General features: G+C 42.4%; 1 protein-coding gene across 1 annotated transcript in view; it reads left to right on the top strand.

The window, feature by feature from the left end:
* The window catches only part of LOC137274477 (motile sperm domain-containing protein 2-like), a 38,923-nt gene extending 17,810 nt beyond the window's left edge, over positions 1-21,113 (top strand). Inside the window, exons 9-15 of the mRNA XM_067807680.1 lie at positions 10,205-10,291; positions 11,552-11,656; positions 12,288-12,394; positions 12,942-13,138; positions 13,675-13,798; positions 15,582-15,681; positions 18,728-21,113. Coding sequence (XP_067663781.1) covers positions 10,205-10,291; positions 11,552-11,656; positions 12,288-12,394; positions 12,942-13,138; positions 13,675-13,798; positions 15,582-15,681; positions 18,728-18,895 — 888 coding nt within the window. The 3' untranslated portion in view covers positions 18,896-21,113. The remainder of the gene's footprint in view (positions 1-10,204; positions 10,292-11,551; positions 11,657-12,287; positions 12,395-12,941; positions 13,139-13,674; positions 13,799-15,581; positions 15,682-18,727) is intronic.
* The last annotated feature ends 1,245 nt before the right edge of the window (positions 21,114-22,358 follow it).

Here is a 22,358-nt window from a genome sequence, read left to right as displayed (position 1 = left end):
CGTTCCTCAATGGTGGCTTTCATAGACTCGTCCTCAGTTTCACCGAGTTTTTTCTTTTCATAGGCGATGTGGTCGTTTATCTCACTCATTTTGGCTGTGCTTTTCCAGAGCTGACCACGAATGGTTTGCATCAACAGGTCCAACCCCCTCAGTTCCCGAACGGTAAATTCGAGTCCCGGGAAGGGTTCGTTCTCGTAGTCGGCCAACATCTTTTTAATATCATAAGTCATGTTTTGATCTGATGTGGCGTCCCTGATGCCTTCCAGACCTTGAACTAACTTCGGAGGATACTGCTTAGGTCGCGCGCCACCGTAATCTATGAAACCTAGTTCATCTTGGACCAACTGGCTTCCATGTTTACCGGCTAATGTTGATAAAGCAAGCGGTTCTCTAGTGCGTTTATTCATGAGATCGATCTCCGGGCGAGACTTCAAACGCAGCGTGCCATTGCTGAGGGTAAAATCGGAATAGTTCCTTCCCAACGGCTTGAGTTTGGATTTATTTTCAACTGCGTTGTAATAATCGTCGACGGCGCCTTTAAGGAGCTCGTCACCTTGCGAGAATGAGGTCTCCTGGTCATCATTGAATGCCTGGGCACTATCGTCCCACATATCATCCATAGGTATGTCTTCATCCATTAGTATTAAAAATATATTTCATTTATATAACAATGTACGGTAGAAAATTAGATCCTTTCAGAAAATTGAGAGAGCCATTAGGTGCCAGAGCCGTGCGACAGTCGGTGACTATCACCAACAATCCCAGCAAGATAGACCAGAACCAAACTCTGCTGGTTAGATTTCCAAACCTTGGTGAGAATGACCTCATTGTACCAGGCACTGTTCGACTGGCGTTCAATATCACGTTGACCTCCGACAACGACAAACGCGAGCTAGTGCGGAACGTGGGTCGAGCTATCATCAAGAAAACGACCGTCAAGATCAGCGGTAACGAGGTGCTGAGCATCGACGACAGCGACGTATTTCACTGCTACAAGGATCTCTGGAAAAGCGATGGAGAACGAGTCAATGATGTGTACCAGGGTATCAGCAAATCAACCCGGGCGCGCATAGGGTATGTCTTCACGCAAGACCAACAAGACAAGCTATCGGCCGGTGAAAAGGCCATCGCTCGAGCATACGGGAATCGATTCTGCGTGCCGCTCGACTTCGAGTTGCTCACGGGACACGCGCCGTTTTACCAGGCCGCGCTGGGTGATAGGCTCGAATACGAGCTCACGTTTAACGACTATAGCAAAGTAGTGCGTACGCCGAATGGTGATGAGGCCAGTTATGCCATAGACAACATCTCTCTGGAGTTCGACATGGTCACTAGCCCGGAGCTGGCCAGGCAGGTTCGAAGTCAGTACTCTGGGAAGATGGCTATCCTGTACGATCGCGTACTGAGACATAGATCAGTCGTGCGAGATAAGAGCGACACTGTGTGGAATATCAACCTAAACGTGCCGGCGAGATCGATGAAAGGTATCCTGGTCGTCCCCGTGGAGGATTACGAGCCATTCCAGAGGGACAGCGAGAAGTTTTTCAACCCCGAGATTGAAAAGGTGGAAGTGACCATCGAGGGCGTGCCCAACCAGCTGTTCAGTCATGGTATGAGACCACACCAGCAGTGGGATGAGATAAAAAAGCTACCAGTGGGGGATTACATAATAAAGGACCTGGACCTAAGCTCCGTGCAGATCGGTGAATACCTGACCACCAAGTACGCCCTATGGTTGGACATGCGATCCACGGATGATGATAAACTGCACGGTAGCGGACGTCGTATAGATAACGGCAGCGAAGGGATAACCATCCAGATTACTAAGAAGGCTCAAACCGCTGGTAAGTTGAAATTATATCTGTACGTTATTATGGACGCGCAACTTAATATAGACAATGGGAGATTCGTGCAAGCCATCTACTGATGGGGGGTACCCCCCACTACCCACTGACCCACACTGCGCTATCATATGCGGGCAGACTGGCTGTGGGAAGACCGTTTTCGTGTTGGATATGTTGGAGGGTTACTACAAGGATGTGTTCGATAACATCGTTATCATGTGCCCTACTCTGGGCATGAATAAAACGTACGCGCGACCTTGGGTAATGACGGACCCTGACGTACACAAAATCGACCCTGGAACACGCCTGCAGGACTGGTTGAAAGCTCTTCACGAGAAATTTAAAGGGGAACCGACGCTGTTTATACTGGACGACTGCAGCGCTAATCGCGAGATAACAAAAAAGAGAGACATGCTATCGTACCTGGCCTTCTCTGGCCGGCATGCAAATCACAGCGTCTGGGTGCTAACGCAGAAGTTCAACTCGGTGTTGAAAGACCTCAGGGAGCAGACGCGATGGGTGGCCTTATTTCACTGCAAGGACAGGGATTCGTTCGAGGAGTGTTTGAGAGAGAACGATGTGATGAGTAAATTAGAACGGGAACGGGTGAAGAAACAGCTCGCTGAAACTAAACACGCTAAGCTCGTTCTAAAAACCGACCAACCAGTAGCATATATAGTATACTAAAGCTAAGCAAAGCTAAGCTAAAGCTAAGCAAAGCTAAGCAAAGCTAAGCAAAGCTAAGCAAAGCTATGATATTTGAAGTATTTGTCGTGTGCAACTTAACCTTCATTTCTCTGTGTTTTGTCTGCATCGGGTATTATATAGTTAAAACTAAATCTTACTTGTTATATTATAAGATGGAGTGTGAGGAATTGCTCGAACAGTTGGGGGGTACCCCCAGTGGGGGTGTGGGGGATTCCCCCAAGCGAGAGAAACTGGTGGCGTTGGCTGTTGGCGGCAAAGCCAAACATTACTTTGGAGACTACACTCCAGATAAAATCAACAAAATGTCAGCCGAAGAAATCGATAAGCTGTACGCTAGATACGAGTCCCGGCTCGGAGCAGAAATGACAAAGACAATAGGATCGGCTATGACCCAGATATACACCGGTATTGTGTCACATTTCCTTCCCATTCCACCAGAGCGCCGACTTTACCTGTGGGAGGACCTCGAGAAAGACCCTTTTATCGAACACGCCGTGAGCTCTATCAGCTGCGGGTTGTACCACAAATATGGTATGTTGTTGGCTCCAGTGACGGCGGCGATTATCACGGCAAAACATTGCCAATTTGAGAGAAAGAATAATAATAATAGTATAGATGGATGCTGCACAGGAGGAGACCCCAGTGGTGGTACCCCCCACACCCCAAACAGTGAGTCCTGAGGTGACGGTGGAGACCACTTCAACAGTAACCAGACAGAAGAATCCTAAGAGAGTAGCTGCCGGTAAAAAACGGTGGCAACATAAAGTGACCAACCCAACCCGACTGTTGTTGGCTGTAGGTGTAACTGCTGCCTTGGCTATCTCGTGGTTATATACACGTGAGGGACGTGAGGTGGTACCTGAGGTGGTAACCCCCACAGTGGGGGGTACCCCCACCGTCGACCCGCATATCATGTTATAATTTTAATATTTTATATCATATACATAATGTCTGAGGGGAAAACGTTCGTCAACGACGCATACCACGCCACAGTGGTCGCTAGTCTAGCCGTAGGGTACGCTCGGTTGACTAAAATGGTGCTTAAACAACCAACTATCAAGCTAGATTTCAACCTGCAGGATATGGGTATGCTCATAATGAACCTTGGTATGGCGATGGCCACAAAAGACATCCTAGTAAAACAAGGAATAATACCTGATAATATAATGAAATAAATATAGGGATGGCCACGATAGCTATGATGGTCGGTGGGGCGTTAGTGAATGCCCTGGCATTTTCCGGGAGTAATTACCTCTTCTCGAAACTACGAGATGATCACGCGGCTGAAATACAGGAAGAAAGGAAGCGACACGATCTCGCTACTGAGAAATTACAAAGAGCACAGGCCGAGTACGCTAAAAAACGCCTCCAGAGGATCGATTTTATTAACGAACAACTCACGCGTGAAAACCATGCCGTTCAAACATTCAACGATGTCGATGAAGCAATGAAAGAATACTATCTACTAACTGGTAAACAATTGGAACCGCTCAATAAACCCACACTCGCTCAGTACTACACACCATCCAAGGGGCAAATGAATCGTGAACTGGGCTTCATAGTGTTGGGTATAGCAGCTACTGCGTTGGTTGCGAAGCAATTAAACTAAAATACCTATATAAGTAAACATGAGACCCGCTCCATACCGATGCGAATATATACTTATGGGGAAGACCGAGGCCTGTGGTAGGAAATGCAGGAATCAGGGGTTCTGTTGTTTCCATATGGGAAGTCCTAACTACACGTGTTCTGTGTGTGGTATCGGGGTTAAAGGACACTACTGTCTATGTAAAGCTCACGGAGCGAACGTAGTCAGACATCAACTCATATACGAGAATAAAAAAGGCTACATAAAAGAACGTAGGCGACTGCTCAAGATAGCCACTTAAGAGTTACCTCCCCTTACTGTGAACCAATTAGACATTAGTTTTCTTAGGTGTAAACACGATGTCTACTGTGCGCGAGCTCAAGAGGGTCGCAAAACAGAGAGGTGTTATCGGGTATTCTAGAATGCGGAAGCCAGCATTGTTGGGATTACTAGGTTTAGAAGTCCCTCCTACGGTAAAACAGTTAAAAGCTCAAGCGAAACAGCTTGGGCACACGGGTTATTCACACATGGGGAGAGCCGGGTTAACCGCATTGTTATCACATGCCCCCGTAGCAAAACCTCCCACTGTAAAACAACTGAAAGCCGAGGCACACGATTTGGGTTTAGGTGGGTATTCCCGTATGAGGAAACCACAGCTCGTAGAATTATTACAACAGAATAGAGCTGTTGACCTGCAGTTCGTTCGCACTGAGCGCGCTGTAGGCAACTATTTGAGAGGTTGGCGCATGCTCGTCGATAGAAACATAGACATTACAGATATCAAGCCTCTGATAGCTGATAAGGTCAACCAGGAACTAAATAACCTAGGAAGTATCAAGTTTCAGATCACGGTGAAAATGTCGCTCGATAAGGAGGGCACCACAGGGGCCACTGAGTATGTTCAACCTTACTTCCGAGGCAAACAAGAGGTCGCCACACATACAGAGACCATTGACGCATCAATCGATACCAGTTTTCAGCAGATACGAGAATACCTAGAACGCTACACGCACATGGGGTCCGGGTGGGCTGTGGATAAAATCGATAACGTCTATCTAGACATAGCTAACTACGTGCCGTTCAGAGGCGGGTCATACCTAGCCTTGCCTCCCTACTATAAGAACAAAAAAGCCATAGTAAACGTTAAGAATACAGGAAACGATTGCCTGAGGTTAGCTATCAGGTCAGCCTTATTTCCAGCTGGCACTCATTCAGATAGGCTTTCTAGCTATCCCCAAGATGATTGGCTTAATTGGGATGGTATAGATGAACCCACCCCCATATCCCAGATCACTAAAGTAGAAAAACAGAATAATCTGGCTATAAATGTCTTTGGGCACGAAGGTAACACAACAATAGTACACAGGGTCAGCCCGGTGAAGGATCGCCAAGTTATCAATATATTCATGATCCAGCGAGGTGAAAAGTATCACTACACATGGATAAAACACTTTAGCAGGCTGTTGTGTGACCAATCGGCATACAGAGGGAAAAAACACTTCTGTGAGCGATGCCTACACGGTTTCACACGAGCTGATTTATTAGAATCCCACCGGGAGGATTGCCAAGGTGTTGGGCAGACGGCCATACGAGTCGACATGCCTAAGGAAGGTGAAAATATCCTAAAATTCGACAACCACAAGAACCAAATGTCTGTGCCTTATATCATATACGCCGACTTCGAAGCCTTGGTTGTGGGTGGGGATTCCCCCAGTGGTGCCTTCACCCACAAAACCCAGGAACATAAGGCCTGCGGTTTTGGGTACATTGTCGTCCGTTGTGACGGGGAAACGAAAGCTCCGGTAGTGTATAGGGGTCCTGACGCGGCTGAAAGGTTTCTAAAGTGCTTGCAGGAGGAAGAAAAAATTATTAGGAATGCATTGTATAAAATCGCTCCCATACGTATGACCCGAGCCGACAGGCTAGCCCACGCTAGTAGCACTAAGTGTCACGTGTGTGACTCACCGCTTAACGGTGATTCGGTGAGAGATCACTGTCACATAACTGGTAAGTATAGAGGCGCCGCTCACAACGCGTGCAACCTCAAGCTTAAAATCAACCCTAAGACAATAAACATCCCCGTTGTCTTTCACAACTTGAGAGGGTACGACTCACACTTGATCATGCAGGCCATCGCTAAAATCGATGGTAATATAACGTGCATCCCCAACAACATGGAGAGATACATCTCCTTCAGCTTAAACGGACTTAGGTTCATTGACTCGTTTCAGTTCCTCCTGTCGTCACTCGACAGTCTGGTCAAGGCCAACAATACCTTCCCTATCACCGATCGATACACAGACGCCGAGACTAGACCCCTGCTTATGAGGAAGGGTGTGTACCCATATGAGTACATGGATAGTTGGGTCAAGTTCACCGAGACCAGACTACCTCCTATCGACTGCTTTTATAGCAAGCTGAATGAGGCGTCCGTCTCACGAGACGATTACTCGCACGCGATTAACGTATGGAATAAACTGGGTTGTAAGAACCTGGGCGATTATCACGACCTGTACTTGAGGACAGATGTACTGCTGTTAGCCGACGTGTTCGAGACGTTTCGGCGGACATGTTTCAAGCAGTATAAACTCGACCCCGCATGGTATTACACCAGCCCAGGTCTGTCGTGGGACGCCTTGCTTAAAAAGACCGGAGTTAATTTAGAATTGCTCACAGATTACGACATGCACCTATTCATTGAGAAAGGCTTGCGAGGTGGGATTTCCATGGCATCCAAACGATACGCTAAAGCAAATAATCAATACGTGAAAGGTTACGATCCTAACAACCCAACCAATCACATTCTCTACCTCGACGCAAATAACCTGTACGGCTGGGCCATGAGCCAGTATCTACCTACAGGGGGATTCGAATGGGTACCCCACGTTGACGTTATGAGCATTGCACCAGATTCGAACAAAGGTTATATCCTCGAAGTTGACTTAGAGTATCCCAAGGCATTACACGCATCGCACAACAGCTATCCCCTTGCACCCGAACGTATGAGGGTTAACCCAGACTGGATGTCTGAGTACCAACATAACTTGTCAGGTGGTCGTGTGACAGACGTTGAAAAACTCGTGCCTAACTTAATGAATAAGACCAAGTACATCGTTCACTATCGCAACCTACAGCTGTACCTGTCGTTGGGTATGAGGCTGGCCAAAATACACAGGGTGCTCATGTTTGACCAGAGCCCATGGATGGAGCCCTACATCAGAATGAACACAGACCTACGAAAAAAAGCCACCAGTGATTTCGAGAAAAATCTCTACAAGCTCATGAACAACTCGGTGTTTGGTAAGACTATGGAGAACCTGAGGAAACGCGTGACCGTGAAGCTGGTTAGATCTAGTGAGGAAGACAAGCTCAGGAAATTGATAGCCAGTCCGGCATTCAACCGTAGCAAGATATTCACAGACGACCTGGCTGCCCTACACATGAAGAAAAGCCACATAAAATTCAACCGACCTGTTTACGTGGGGATGAGCATCCTCGATTTATCCAAACACCTGATGTACGACTTTTACTACAACGAGCTCAAGAAACAGTACGGCGACAGGTGCGAAGTGCTGTACACTGACACGGATTCCCTGCTGATGGAGATTCGAACCGAGGACGTGTACGAGGACATGAAAAAACACATCGATTTATACGACACCAGCGACTACCCTAAGACCCATGCCATGCACAGTACGGTAAATAAAAAGGTCCTAGGTAAGATGAAGGACGAGTGTGCTGGCACGCCCATAGCCGAGTACATAGGTTTGAGGCCTAAGATGTACTCCATACTGAAAGCCGACAATAGCGAGATCCGGAAGGCTAAGGGGGTTAAGAAGTATGTGGTGAAACAACACATCAAACACGCCAGATTCAAGGAAGCCCTGTTCAAGACCCGTACCTTTAGGCATAAAATGAACACACTTAGAAGTGATGGGCACAAGATATACGGACTGACTATAAACAAGACGTCCCTATCGCCTATGGACACGAAACGTTGGATAGCTATTGATGGGATAAACACATACGCGTATGGACATGAAAAAATTTGAGTCTATTTACTACAGCCCGCGTGGGTACTGGAAAGGAGCTAGCGCAGTAGATAAGCTAGCTAAACTAGCGCGAGTACCCCCGGAGGAAGCCAAAGCGTGGCTTGAAAAACAAGCCCTGTGGCAGATCTATTTGCCTGCACCACGCTACGTACCTAGAAGGAGGTTCGGTATTAACATACCTAATAGCATTCACCAGGCAGACCTACTGTTCCTACCCCACGATAAGAGGTACAAGTATGCCTTAACCGTAGTGGACGTAGCCAGTCGTTACAAGGAAGCCGAACCCTTGACCACGAAAGATTCGGCCCAGGTAGCCAGAGGATTTGAACGTATATACAAACGCAGCCCGCTGACGTGGCCAACAGAGCTGCAAGTTGACCCCGGACGGGAGTTCATGGGCGTCGTGTCACAACTGCTAGCCAAACACGATACAAAGGTCAGGCGTGGCACGGCCGGAGCCCATCGCAGCCAAGCCATAGTTGAGAGATTTAATAGGACTTTGGCTGAGCGCTTGTTCGGCTATCAGTATGCTAGGGAGATGACCACCCCTGGAAAACGATCGACTGAATGGGTCACGAGGTTACCCAAGGTGGTGTCGGCAATCAACCATGAAGTCACCCGTCTCACCGGTAAGAAACCGGCAGACGCTATCAAACTAAAATCAATAGTTGCAGAGTCGGCCGCTCCATTGCGTGGGAAGGAGAAACAGATACCAGATAGGGTCCTAGTGAGGTATCTATACCAGCCGGGGGAACACGAGGGCGATAGCCGTAAGCGAGCCACCGATCCTATATGGTCAGTCAAAACTTACAACATAGATAAAGTGGATATGAAAGCCGACGAACCTAACTTATACTACTTGAGGGATGGGCCGGGTAGGGGATTTGTAAGAGAAGAATTATTGATCGTACCGTACGGCACAGTATTACCTCCTACCAAGGCACAGTAATTACCGCCAACTTTTTTATAGTAGGGGTAATAGTAGCAAGAGCTAATAGCCCAACCAAAGCCTTATTTAGTAAATAAGGCTTTGTAGAGACATTTCTTGAAAGTGGTCCAGAATCACTATTCCCTATACTACTACTATACTATACTACTTTGTTGCTCTACTTGTTTTTGGTTACAACGCGAAGGTTTGCCTTCCCATGTGGGATTGAAGACAGACTTAATAGGGCAGATGCCGCTTTGCACTGCTCAGTGAGGTGATCGGTTCTCTCGCTCTTTACCAACCGAACACCTTCACTCATCATTTCCAACTTGACACACATTTTAAGGATCTTGCTTGGGTCTGTCTTTCAGTTGTCAATTTTTCAGGGCTATTTAGGTTGGGAGTTGGCACAGCATGTCCTCATACATTCCTGTCCATTGTAATGGTTGCGGGGTGGGGTTTTATGGCATAATTGATTTAAGCCAATCAACATTTAAGCATGGGCTCTCTATTTCCTGCCCTTGCCAGGCACCAGCGTGATGTCCATGGTGAGGTGGCTTGGTAGGCGTGTGTTTTTCTGTTTCCATATCAGTTGTAGATTTTACTCCAACATGGATTTAGTTGGTACCAGACAGAATACCACTCCTGACTCACAGTCTTTGGGAGTCTGACAAGGCAGGAGGCCGTCTTATGAAAATGATTTGTACAAACCTGTAGAGGTTACTGATTCTGTGAAGAAAGTCCTCCTTGGGGTACGGCCACCCTCCTCCCCTCATTCTGTCTGATACATTCAGCATGAAAAGTGAGGTATGGGGTCGACGTCAAGAGTTACCTGCTCTTGGCTGTAGGGGGCCCAATGGAGTCCTTCAGAAGTGGTCTAACAAGACAAAAACTATTTTTTTTGTTTTATGTAAATGTTTAATCGAAAAAAATAGTTACAACTGTCATGAGATTTTTAAATGGACATTTTAATGTTTACATGTACCCCAAGAAGGACTTTCTTCAAAGAATCAGTAACCTCTACGGCTTTGTACAAGTTCTGTTACATTCACACATTGTAAACCTTAGTGTTCTTCTCTTTCAGGATAAGTTTAAATACAAGTATGTTCCCAGTGCCAGTCGGACTGAGGGGGATGGGAGTGCTACGGTCAACTCCGCAGCAAGGAAAAGGGTGAGTACGGGACAATTCACAATAGAGCGGGGGCTTCACAGAGGAAGGACCTGTTCCATCATGGGAGAAATGTCATTAGGGAGGCCTAGTGGTTAAAGTGTTAGCTTGTCCCACTGTATACCTTGTTTGACTCCGACATGGGCACAGTTGTGAAGTGCTTTTTGATGTCTGGACGAAGTGAAACAGAATAGAACTACACCTAGGAAGATTGTTTTGATGCATTTGGTGGACTGGTTAATGTTATTTCTTTCAATATATATTTAATGTTTGTTTGTTGTTTTCTGGGTGTTTGATGATGACTTTATTATTTCCTGCTTTGTTGTGACCAAATTTATTTCTTGTTTGGTTTTGAAATATAGAAATGATTTTGTTGCTTTAATTGTGATTCTGTATTTGTGTATATACACACCCAAATCATTGTGTCTGTCTGCCAATTATGTCATCATTCTGGACGAAGAAAACTCCATTCCTTTCCAACCTCCAGTAAATGTTCTGTAGTTGGATACCAAAGTATTTTAGTTGACCAGCAGAAACAAGAAATGAAATTGGCCTGTTTAATATCAATGTTTTGCACGCTGCTGAAGGTACTGCTTATTGTTGTCTCTGTATTGAAAATCACAATATTTTCATTGCATGGTTGTTGAGTGAAAATCCTAGCTTATTGTGAGAGGACGTCCAGAAGAAAAGTACCATTGTTTTGTTTTTTGATAATTTCAGAGCAAAGAGGTGAGCTGTTGCCATGGTAACGGGAAACTCAATAACACCAAAAAACAGTAAAATGAAATGCAGTGAAACTAACATACCTTTGATGTTTATTCTACACTAACACTATTTACGAACATTTGAAACAGGTAAATCTTTGTAACAGCACTTGAAAATACCCTTTTTTTTAAATAAATGTTTAAAAGGCTTCTAAACTCTGCCTCACTTTGCAATTTCACTATTCTCAGCTGCTCTTGTAGTCAGTCCTCTAAATGTAGCCATAGCAACCCTTTGTGATGTCATCGCCACTGTTTTCTGTGTTGGCTGACCATGACATCATACCATTGTGATGTCATCTAACACAGTGTTGCTAAGCACCAAGTCAGTTGTAACAATAATTCTGCTGCTCCCTGCTGAATGCCTGTATGTATTTACTGTGTGCTTTTACAGACTGCCTTGGAGCTAGTAGTTGAGTGTTTTCTCGTCTTTTTCTACAAGGTTTTTATTTTTGCAGTCTTCTGTGTTTTCACCATTGTTTGTATTTACACTAAATTACAGGTAACTTTTGCGGACCAAGATCCAGCTGTCTTCAAAAGTATCAGTGTAGACAAAGAGGAAATCAACACAAATTCTAATGCAAAGGAAAGTAAACCCCTCACACTGGTATGTGTTTTATGGTTTCTTTGTATTCTGATATTCATTGTATATTGTCATATAGTTCGAGTGCAGAAATGAATTGACATACATTATTTGGTTGTTTTGATGTTCATATTATTTTTGTCATGTTTTTGCTTTTGAACACCAATGGTTAGCTGTTGACAACAGAAATTCAAGTCAAAGAAAAAATATTTAATGTTGTATCAGTGGTCAATCAATCAATCAAAATCTATGGGTTTTATTGACCTCTGTCCCCTGAAACCACATTTGAATGTTATTAGTTGCATGGGAAACCTTGAACCATGACTAAGGCAGCAATTATTTGTTAACTGCATTGTCACCCCATATGACTTCATTATCAATCTACCCATGACAATCCAGGTTAAAACTGGTCTTCAGTAACCCATGCTTGTCTTAAGAGGTGACTTACAGGATTGGGGGGTCAGGCTCACCTACTGGGTTAACACATCTTCATACACCAGTTGTGCAAACTGATGCTCATGCTGTTGATCACTGGATTGTCTGGTGCAGATCTGATTATATACAGACTGCCGCCATGTAGCTTGAATATTGCTGAATGCAGAGTAAATTTAAACTCACTCTCGCATTGTCAATTGTTAATAAGATGATTTTGCAGAATCTGTCGCCTTCAAATTTACGCCCCCCACGAACAAGTCCCTCACCGATGGCACGGAAACAACATAGAGATGAGAACTCCTTCATTGGCAGACTACTCACAGTTAGGTATGTTACTCTGTATTTGTATTTTCAGCTTCAACAATTTAACCAGTCATACACTCTTAAGAACCTTTCATTAGCAGTGTTCCAAATTATTATGATGAAGGTTGGACTGGTGTGAATTTGTAGCATCATTTTAAAAGTTACGCGTCATGTTTGTGATTGGGTGATATTGTTACCAAAATGAACATGAGCAGCTTAGAGTCATTATTCCAAAAGGTATTTAATTCGTGCTTTGGGCCTAGTTATATTATCCAGAAACTTTTGATATTACATGCCTGAACTGTCCTGTTAGCATCATTTTCAGATCAGTGTAATGTTGCAAACTATTATCAGCTGAGATTAAAGAGAACCAGCAGAATTTTACAAGACTTGGCCATCATACCAGTGGCTATGGTCACAGACAGAAGACAATTTGAAAATCGGTACAATGTTTTATGCCTGTATTGATTTCAAACAATTTTAAGTCACATTATAGTGCTTAGTCATTGAAGATGGTATGCAAAAAACATTCATGTTACTCTGTCTAACTAACATGTTTTGTCTGTTGTAGTCCTGCTGAGGAGCTGGAGTTTAATGTTGATGAGAATGGTCGGGAATCTTATGACATTATATCTCTAACCAACACACACCCGTATTCAGTGGCATACAAAGTGAAGACAACATCCCCTGAAAAGTACCGTGTACGCCCCAGCTCAGGTGTTGTGAAGGCTGGAACTTGCACAGAGGTGTATGTTTACCTGCAGGCAGGTCAGTTAGCAGGGCTCTGAAAGGGATGCTCACCATACCTCTCTATACAAAATTATCCCAACCCATCACTAGCCCCATAACCATGTCATAAGATGCAGTGGTTAGAGCTCTTATCCAAGTTTGCTGTTTGTTTGTTTGTTTTTCTCCCAAGAGACATTGTTTGACCTCGGTACAAGCAATATTTCCTGTACAAAGCAGATTGAGATGATAAATAAGCTGTGTAGATCTGGCTGCAGACTAGGGGAGAGAACAAACAGGCAGGATTTGACTGCCAATGGGTTTATAATATGCAAGCATTGTCTTTTTGACCCTGCCTTATTTCCTTGCCGCAAAAATGTGAAAGGTGTGTCATAAAGTCTTTCTCCTCTCTTTTGGTACTTTGTTTAAATGTCTGATGTCAGATGGAGTTCATGTATCTAAATTTGAATTGCTTTTCCACTTTTTGCTTATGGGAATTAATATTTTGCTTAAGAGAGTTAACATGTAGTCAATGGTGTGTCCATATCTGTGTGACTGATTTATCTTCGCTTGTGTAGGCTACCAGAATAGCACCATCCAGAAGGACAAATTCCTCATCATGGGGATGGATGTGACAGATGACAGCTCGTCCATCAGTGAGCTATGGAAGACTGTACCTAGGGACAGCATCATGGAGCACAGGTAACAGCAGCACTCCCCTCTACCACCACCTTCCCATGCCCCTTGCATGCACTACAATGCACTTTGTGTCTCTTTTCTGTGTCGTCATTTTTCAGTGAACGCATGCTTGTGGTAAGGGGCTACTAACGGGATCAGGTGGTCAGACTCGCTTACTTGGTTGATATCATTGTATCCCAGTTGCATAGATTGCTGCTTATGCTGTTGATGATTGGATTGTTTGTCTCAGACTTGATTCTTTATAGACTGCTGGAATATAGCTAGAATATTGTTGAGTGCCGCATGAAAAAACTCAACTCACTCACTCACTCTCTAAGTCCCCAGCCTACTATTCCTATTCCTGCTGACACCTCTCTTTATTTGTCATATGTGATATATCCATCTTGATGTATCTTGCTGTGATGAGTGAAGAGTAGTATGGAAAGTGATGGTTTTGGCCTAGGCCAAGAAGCCTCCAAACGGCCACCTTGGCTCCCACACCCCCGAAAAAAGTAGAGATTTTGTTCAAATGTAGTTGTGGGCCCCGTTTCACATAGCTCTCGTAACTTTTCTTGTAGCATCCGTAGCTCCTGTGTCACAGTGTAGGAGATACAATGGCTACGAGAAAACTTACGAGGTCTTAGGCTGACAAGAGTTTTGTGAAACGGGCCCATGGAAGACAAAGAGTGTCACTACAAATTACGGGTGCATAGCTATAGAAAAGATGCCGGGAACAAAGCTATCACGCGAAGCTTATGCCAAGATATGATCAGGTCATTTGTCCCTTCGAGAAGCTTAGAAGAAATACCACATATCGCAATCGATATACAAGAATCCGAGGTAGTATAGACTCCAAGCCACAAACAAAGACAACTTCCGACATGGCTGAAGTCTTCGAGATCCTGCTGGAGAAATGTTCTGGTGTCTTGCTCTCCATCCTAGAGCAACAAATCCTAGAGCATTCGGGCCGCACCTTCTACCAGATCCCTCGCCAGTTTCTGGAACTTGCCGCCGACCACTGGTGGAGAAACAATTACAGTGTACAGCTACAAGATGCAAGAAACAGTTCGAGCCACCGGTGGAATAGAACACCTCCAATTGGCGAGAAAACGTTCATGTGCAGACTTGGCAAAATCTGCCATTCACCCATATTAAACAGGAAAGACAATCAAGAAGTCGAGCTGCAGTTCCCCTAGTCCATGTTGTGGGGGTTTCCGGGTTTGGCCACATGTTTGGGTGTCTACTCGCCTACCTTTCCTTCGACTTGTGCGTTGGCGGGTGTGCTGGACCCATCTTTGCAAAAGTCATCTTTGTATATGGTTCGTGGTCTATACTACCTCAGATTCTTGTATATCTGATATGTAGTATTTCCTTTACACTACCCGAAGGGACAAGCGACCCGATTGGATCTCGGCATTAGGCTTCGCATGATAGCTTGGTTCCTGACATCTTTCTATATCTGTGCACCCACAATTTGTAGTGACACTCTTTGTCTTCCAGAACCAGATTTGCACAAAATCTCTACTCTTTTCAGGGTTTTGAAAGCCGAAGTGGCCATTTTTAGGCTCATGGGCCAATGTGATCAAACACTATCACTCTCTGTACTACTGGAGAAGGGATTTTCTGACCCAGATTCAATCAACTCAAACAATATTACCAAGTTTTAACAAACCAAATGTGTCATCAGATATACCACGGTCCACTGATACAGTTCATTGGTCATAGTATCAGTCACTGGAAGTGCAGCCTATGCATAACAATCATCTTCTGCCTTCCTGTAACACAAACATCCCACCTTTTGTTTCAGACTGCGCTGTATCTATACAGCCAGCAAGGGCTCCCCAGACACACCCAGCAAGGAAATACCCTTGTCAATGCCAGAACAAGTAGCACGCATGTCGAAACAGGTGAGTTGTCAGATTGTAGCTTTCAGGGATTCTAACCTCTTTGGGCAGTGTGGTTGACACGTCACCTGTGTTATTATATATATATAGGTAATCAGTTCAAAGTGGTCAAGGTCTTGGTAGTTCTTAGTGATGTTTGTCCCAAACAAAGGAACGATGTAACACCCCTGATTAGTTGGTTGGTTCATTTACTACCATGGAGGGGTGTGACAGTTGACATTGCATTGCTGGAAAATTGCTAAAAGTGGCGTATAAAATTTGTTGTTAACATGGTGAAACATGACAAGTTTCATTTATATCATGTATGCACATGTGCACATTTCACTTTTGTCTATCAACTATTGTTTCTGTATTTTGTCATCGGACATCATTAAACTATACAATGTGAAGTTAGTGAAGAGGACAGTTAGACTTGTTTACCTTGATTTACTGCATACTAGAACATGAATAAAATGTATAATGAAGAAATTATTCCATTCAGGCAAGTTTGTGATATGACTACGGCAGTACAAAATTTCACACTTGTTTTGTTTACGTCATACAATACGCTTGCTCACTTAGTAATCTCAATACTCTGCTCATTTCTGGTGTCCTGGCTTCGAAGGGCATAATGTCAGTAAAGTATTGCTTTGCTTTATTTAAACATTCTCAAACGAATGAAATGCCTGAAGATCCGGTATAGAATAGGCCTTTTAGCAACCCATGCTTGCCACAAAAGATGAATATGCTTGTCGTAAGAGACGACTAAGTGGATTGGGTGGTCAGACTCACTGACTTGGTTGACACATGTCATTGGTTCCCATTTGTGCAGATCGCTGCGCATGCTGTTGATCACTGCAACCCATGCTTCCCATTAATCCTCTCAATGCTGCCGTCGAACCCATTCGACAGGAGTGCAGGATAATGACATCTCCAAATAAAACTTGCAATAATTATTCAACGAGTCGGATTTACGTGTCATATGAATTATGTATGGAATGTACTAATTCTCACCTTTTTAAATATATAATGTTCAATACGTTTATATACCTTAAAATGAAACGCCCGCGAAATAAAAATGAGATCGCCGAATTTCTCGGCACGCAGTCGAAAATAATGGCCATTGTTGACTTACAGCGCACCACCGTCGTGCGGTACCCAGTCTAATATTTTCTTCATAATGAAATATTTTTTGATAGTTTAATCAATATTTTTTGTTCCTTGACGAAGAGAAAGCCCGTAAGTTTCCCATTTTCTAAAAATTAGTAACTTTCGGCACAAATAATAACAAACAAAACCAATCTCAATGTTACATCATCGATTGGACGAACAGGAACGATCATGGCAACGGCGGTAAACAAACAACTCCACATGTATCGTGATGCCGAAGAGAATGTGCCATCCTTTTGACATATCCAACTATTTTATCTGGAATTAATTACACGGTGTGAATAGGTAAATGTTATTGTCTCTGCACAGAAATTACCAGATTTAGCGATTTTATTTTGATTTTGTTTGATAAACTTTCCAACATTCACAAAGTTGACAGCCGTAGATGACCCGAAAGGGCGTGGCCAAACTCGCGGTCTTTCTAAGTGACAAGATACGAAGGATGTTTGAAAATGCGCGTTCATAAGCAGAATCTGAACACATATACATTGAAAGAAAACAACTCAATACCTATATAATGCAGATCATGAAACAATATCACAATATTTGTAATTGTACCCACCCTTGATGAAACCGGAAGCACGTACACGGCATGGCACTCGTGGAAGTAAAATATGAACGAGTTGGAAAACGACCATTGATACATTTTCTAAACTGATTCAAATTCCCGTAAGATCCATACTATACACCAGAATTACCTTTCAGTCATCCTCAGTTATTTACTGTTAGTTGTGTTCAATAGCAGCTGTCATTTGTTGCTTGTGTTGTAGTATTTCTCCTCGATGTGTTGATCTTTAGTTTAGCAAATCCGAAGTCGATGATTTTCGCGGTCTATTTTTTTCGAAGAATGTTCAGACACGGGGAGACTTATAAATTGTCAGTGTGTCGTAACAATAACATTATATTGTTTTGTGTATATCGTCACAAGAAGTACAATTTTGATGATTGAAGATGTCATGAAAAAAATCATTTTTCCTTTTGCAGAAACGAACGAAACCAGAGCTAGTGTGAGAATGTAACGTACAGTAAATGTATTTCATAAAAATTAATTACTGCTTAGAAAACAACTGTCATCGTCTTTGTGAATCGGTATTTATTTTAGACATTAAAACAGCTAAACATCACATCTTTTGTTCACGAATTTGGAGCAAAATTGAAATTATTTTGTTACTCCAAACAGCAGAGCTTTCGGAGTTAATTCTACCTAGTATAATGCAGGTAATGTTTCAGATCAAATTGTTTGACGTGTGTGCATATTTGTATTAAAAAAATCATGTCATGTGGCTCAGTCCGTGGCTCCATACTGGTTTTAGATATTGCACTAGTGCAATCTGAACTGCAAAATGTACCTCATGTTTATGGCCATACTTTTTAAAGTGTCTATATTCATATTTTACTGCTATAACAGACTTCATCTGGGAAACAGACTGATGATCAGATATATTGGTCTTTTCTTTAAGGGACCCGTGAAGGTCCGGGGTATAATAGGCCTTCAGCAACCCATGCTTGCTATAAAAGGCGACTCAGCTTGTCGTAAGAGGCAACTAACGGGATTGTGTGGTCAGGCTAGCTGACTTGGTTGACACATGTCATCTGTTTCCAAATACGCAGATCGATGCTCATTTTGTTGATCACTGGATTGTCTGGTGAAGACTCGATTATTTACTGACCGCCGCCATATAGCTGGAATATTGCTGAGTGCGGCGTAAAACTAAAACTTGCTCACTCACTGTTGATCACTGGATTGTCTTGTCCAGACTCAAGTATTTACAGACCACAGTCATACAGCTGGAATATTGCGGTGAGTGCGGTGTTAAACTAAATTCACTCACTCACAGTGTTTATGTACAGAAAAAAATTATTTCGTATTTATTGTAAATATAGACATGATTCCTTTCAGATGGATGAACTGGTTACCACTAACAACCGCCTTGAGAAGCGCATTCAATGGCTGGTGTGGTCACAGATACTCATGCTGTTTGCTGTGATAACTGCCATTGTAGCCATGTATTTCTACGAGACATCCTCAGGTGGAAGATATGGTGCCTGTGTTTCGTCACTATTCTAAGACATCATTTTCCTCTCAGGCAAATAAAATTTAGCATATTCTTGTTTAAAAATTGACCATCAGTGTGACAAGTTAAACTGAAATATACCAGTAGGAAATTTTTTGTTAAGGTCCAGTCATTGCTTATGGTTGTATCCAGTGTTCCAGTCAACAAAGCTGATATTTTGTGTCAGATATATGTTGAAATGTGTTCATTTGTTGTAAAGGAAAGATCACCTGAAAATTCAAAATTTCCAGTATTTCTCAGAAAAATCTCTCTCACTTGTATGTATCACAATTTTGGATTGAAATGAGCTCATTCATAATTAATTTCTGAGTTTGTTAACATGTAAGGAAGAAACCTCGAATATGGTATGGAATAATAATTTAATCATATTCTTGCTGTGATACAAAATACACAAAAACACTGTTCAGATATTTTTGTAGAGAGCCAATTTTTTCATGCTACAGGTATAAATGCGAATAAGACTGGAAAATATAGAAACAATATTTATTGGTAGTTTTGAAATTTTTATGATGATCCAAAGGGAATATTTTTACATGCAATAGTTTCTATATATGAAATCCATTTAGATTTCTTCTGTGATATTGATTTATAATGTAAAGTATTTCCTATATTATCCATGCAAGTGCTTGCTAGAAATATTTGTAGAAAGGAGAAGATACACTTTCTCGGTATTTGAAACTCAGCAGACCATTGTTTGACCAGGAAAGATCATCAGATGGATGCTCAAGTTCACAGATGTGACATTTTTTAGCTTTGTTTTCCCAACCCAGTGACAGGGTTCCTTGGCCGTATTGATCTATATAAATATGGTCACAGCTGTTCTTGTTGCAGGATTCCTAAACTGGTGCTGCCTCGTGGTACCAGATTAGCTCTTTTAATTGTTGCGACATTTTTGTTTTTTTACATTGCAACATTTTGTTGTCTCTGCTGATGCCTTCATCAGGAACTGATTGTTGAGGATTTGGGATTATAATAAAAGCTATATTATTTAGATTGGTACATCCTGAGTTTTGACAACTGTGCAATTTCAGTAGCATTTTTTGGATTAGCTACGTGTCAGTGAAGGTTTTCAAGGGTGTTTAATTTCATTCCGTGTCTCAGTTTTGGAATTCCACCACAATGTTCATTCCAGTTGCTCTACAGCCATAATAAGATTTTTTTGCAGTGTCAAGTCTTATTTGATAATCATCTGATTGATCAGTCTGATGTCAGAGTTGTACATTAGCAGTACATTAGCATACAGTCTCGTTAATCTGACCTCCGTTTATCCTCAGTCGGCTTTATCTTTTGTTCATAACAAATTGAATAAACATAACTTGTTCTCATTTATCTAGTCCGACATCCTCGTTAATTGGCCAATTTGCAGTGCAACAGAAGATGTCAGATTAATGAGACTTGACTGTATTACAGGGTTTCTAGGCATTTTGGATTTGCCTGAGACCTGCATCACATGAGGTGTTACTCAAACATTATGCTGTCATGCTATAAAATACCTGGAGTACTTTTCATGGGCTTTTAGGACAACTTGCTTGTTCGAGAAGTCAGGGTTCACATACATTCAAATGCTCATATAAATGGTTAAAAACTTAGTTATGTAACTATTAAATAAATGCATACTCAACAAATAGTGCATGCTGTGTACATCAGAATGTATGGATCACAGTTTCATTAAGCACTTTACACATTGGTCTGTTCCATGATGAAATCTTGGTGACAGGATGATCATCAGTGTTTGTTCATGTTTGGGAACTGACATCATCTCAGCACAAAGATTATGTTATGGAACAAGCTCCCGTTCTGTAACCCTTTAGTTTGTACATCATACGAAACAGTGTGTAGTATGCATGCAGTATGAAAAATGACAAATGTAGAAGGTATCTTATCTGTGCACTTTTAGAAATGGATAAAATGTTATTTATGAAACCATTAAGTGTGTACAAACAGAAAATGTGAAAAAGACCAGATAAAAATGTGTAGCTGTTTTTTGTTGATGGAGTAAGATAATTATCCTCCTTCCTGTAAAGTGCTTTATCCATAAATTGGTCAACATTAGGAGTTTTGGTTTACTAATTATTCTCGTCATCTATGTGAATGTTTGAGATCTTCAGATTTGTGAGCCAAGTAATACAAAGAAAATGTACTGGTATGTTATGAATGATAGAAAAATTGTGATGGAAGATGAGTGTCCGAACAAATAAATTGTTACACTATTGACACAATGTGTTGTCTGTTCTTCATTAACTTGAAGCGGCCCAACACTTCCACAACAGTCTTTCAGAACTCAAGGTGGCTATGTATTGTGTTCCCAGTCGTTTTTAGAATGAAACATGAAACACCTTGAATGAAACACCTTGAAACATACTTAGCAGAAAAAATAAAATTCTTATTTGAAACCAGATGAACATTTTGAAGAGAGTCAGAGGTTCTCACTGCTGGGAACAAATGTGAAGAATAAACTTCACCAATAAAGAGCTTTCTGAGGAGATGAATATTACATTTTGTCAAATTTGGAACAATGTGAAATTTAGACCAACATATGAACTTGGGTTTAACTTGGGTTTAACTTAGTATCATCCAAAAATGGAACAACTGTTCCACTGCCAACACCACACGAAGTGGGTCTTGGCCTCTGCCCTGTCCCATCTTTCCACCCTCCAATATATTACTCCATGCCAGCTGACCCTGGTGTGTGCTGGTTTAATACATAGAAATATATTGCTTTGTGAATGTCATCAGAGACCACATTCATTGGTAAATGCTCACAATCACCGGATAATCTGGTCCATCCCTGATTGTATGTAGGCTACCACCATACAGCTGGAATACTGCTCATTGTAGCTTAAACAAATGAAATACCTGAATGTCTTTGTCAAATGTATAGGCAGTATAGCATCATAGCATGCAGTACACTGGATTGGGTGGTCAGACTCGCTGACTTGGTTGACAGTTGTCATTGGTTCCCAACAGCGCAGACTGATGCTCTGATCCTGATTATTTACAGACAACAGCATATAGCAGGAATGTTGCTGAGTACTCATTCACTCAAAATAGAATAACCTAGACATTTATGATAACAAGCCGGTTACTGCAGAGAATTGTTCTCAGGAGGCTATTTATCATGTACACAAAACTTAGGAAAAATGAAGAATGACGAAATATGTTTCTGAGGGAGTCCAAAAAAGAGTGCAAAGCTTTGTTTTCAGCAAACTATACAAAAGTAGTTGTAAAAGATTTAACACTGTGGTTATGGACACAAACTGCTGTCAACTGCCAGGCTCCTGTCAAAGTGAACCATGACAATCATTACTCCCATCTTTGTTAACTGGCTTCAAATAGTTATTGTGCTAAGGTGGCTTTGTGCATGTGGGCTCATCTCCTATCAATCTCAGAACCTGACAAGCAAACTTGCAATGATACCTTATTGTATAATACACACCAGTCTTAGAGCAACAGTTA

This window comes from Haliotis asinina, chromosome 2 (assembly GCF_037392515.1).
Source record: "Haliotis asinina isolate JCU_RB_2024 chromosome 2, JCU_Hal_asi_v2, whole genome shotgun sequence".
Taxonomy (NCBI): Eukaryota; Metazoa; Mollusca; class Gastropoda; order Lepetellida; family Haliotidae; genus Haliotis; species Haliotis asinina.
Note: the sequence above shows the minus strand (reverse complement) of the source record. Positions and strands in the feature narration are given on the sequence as shown.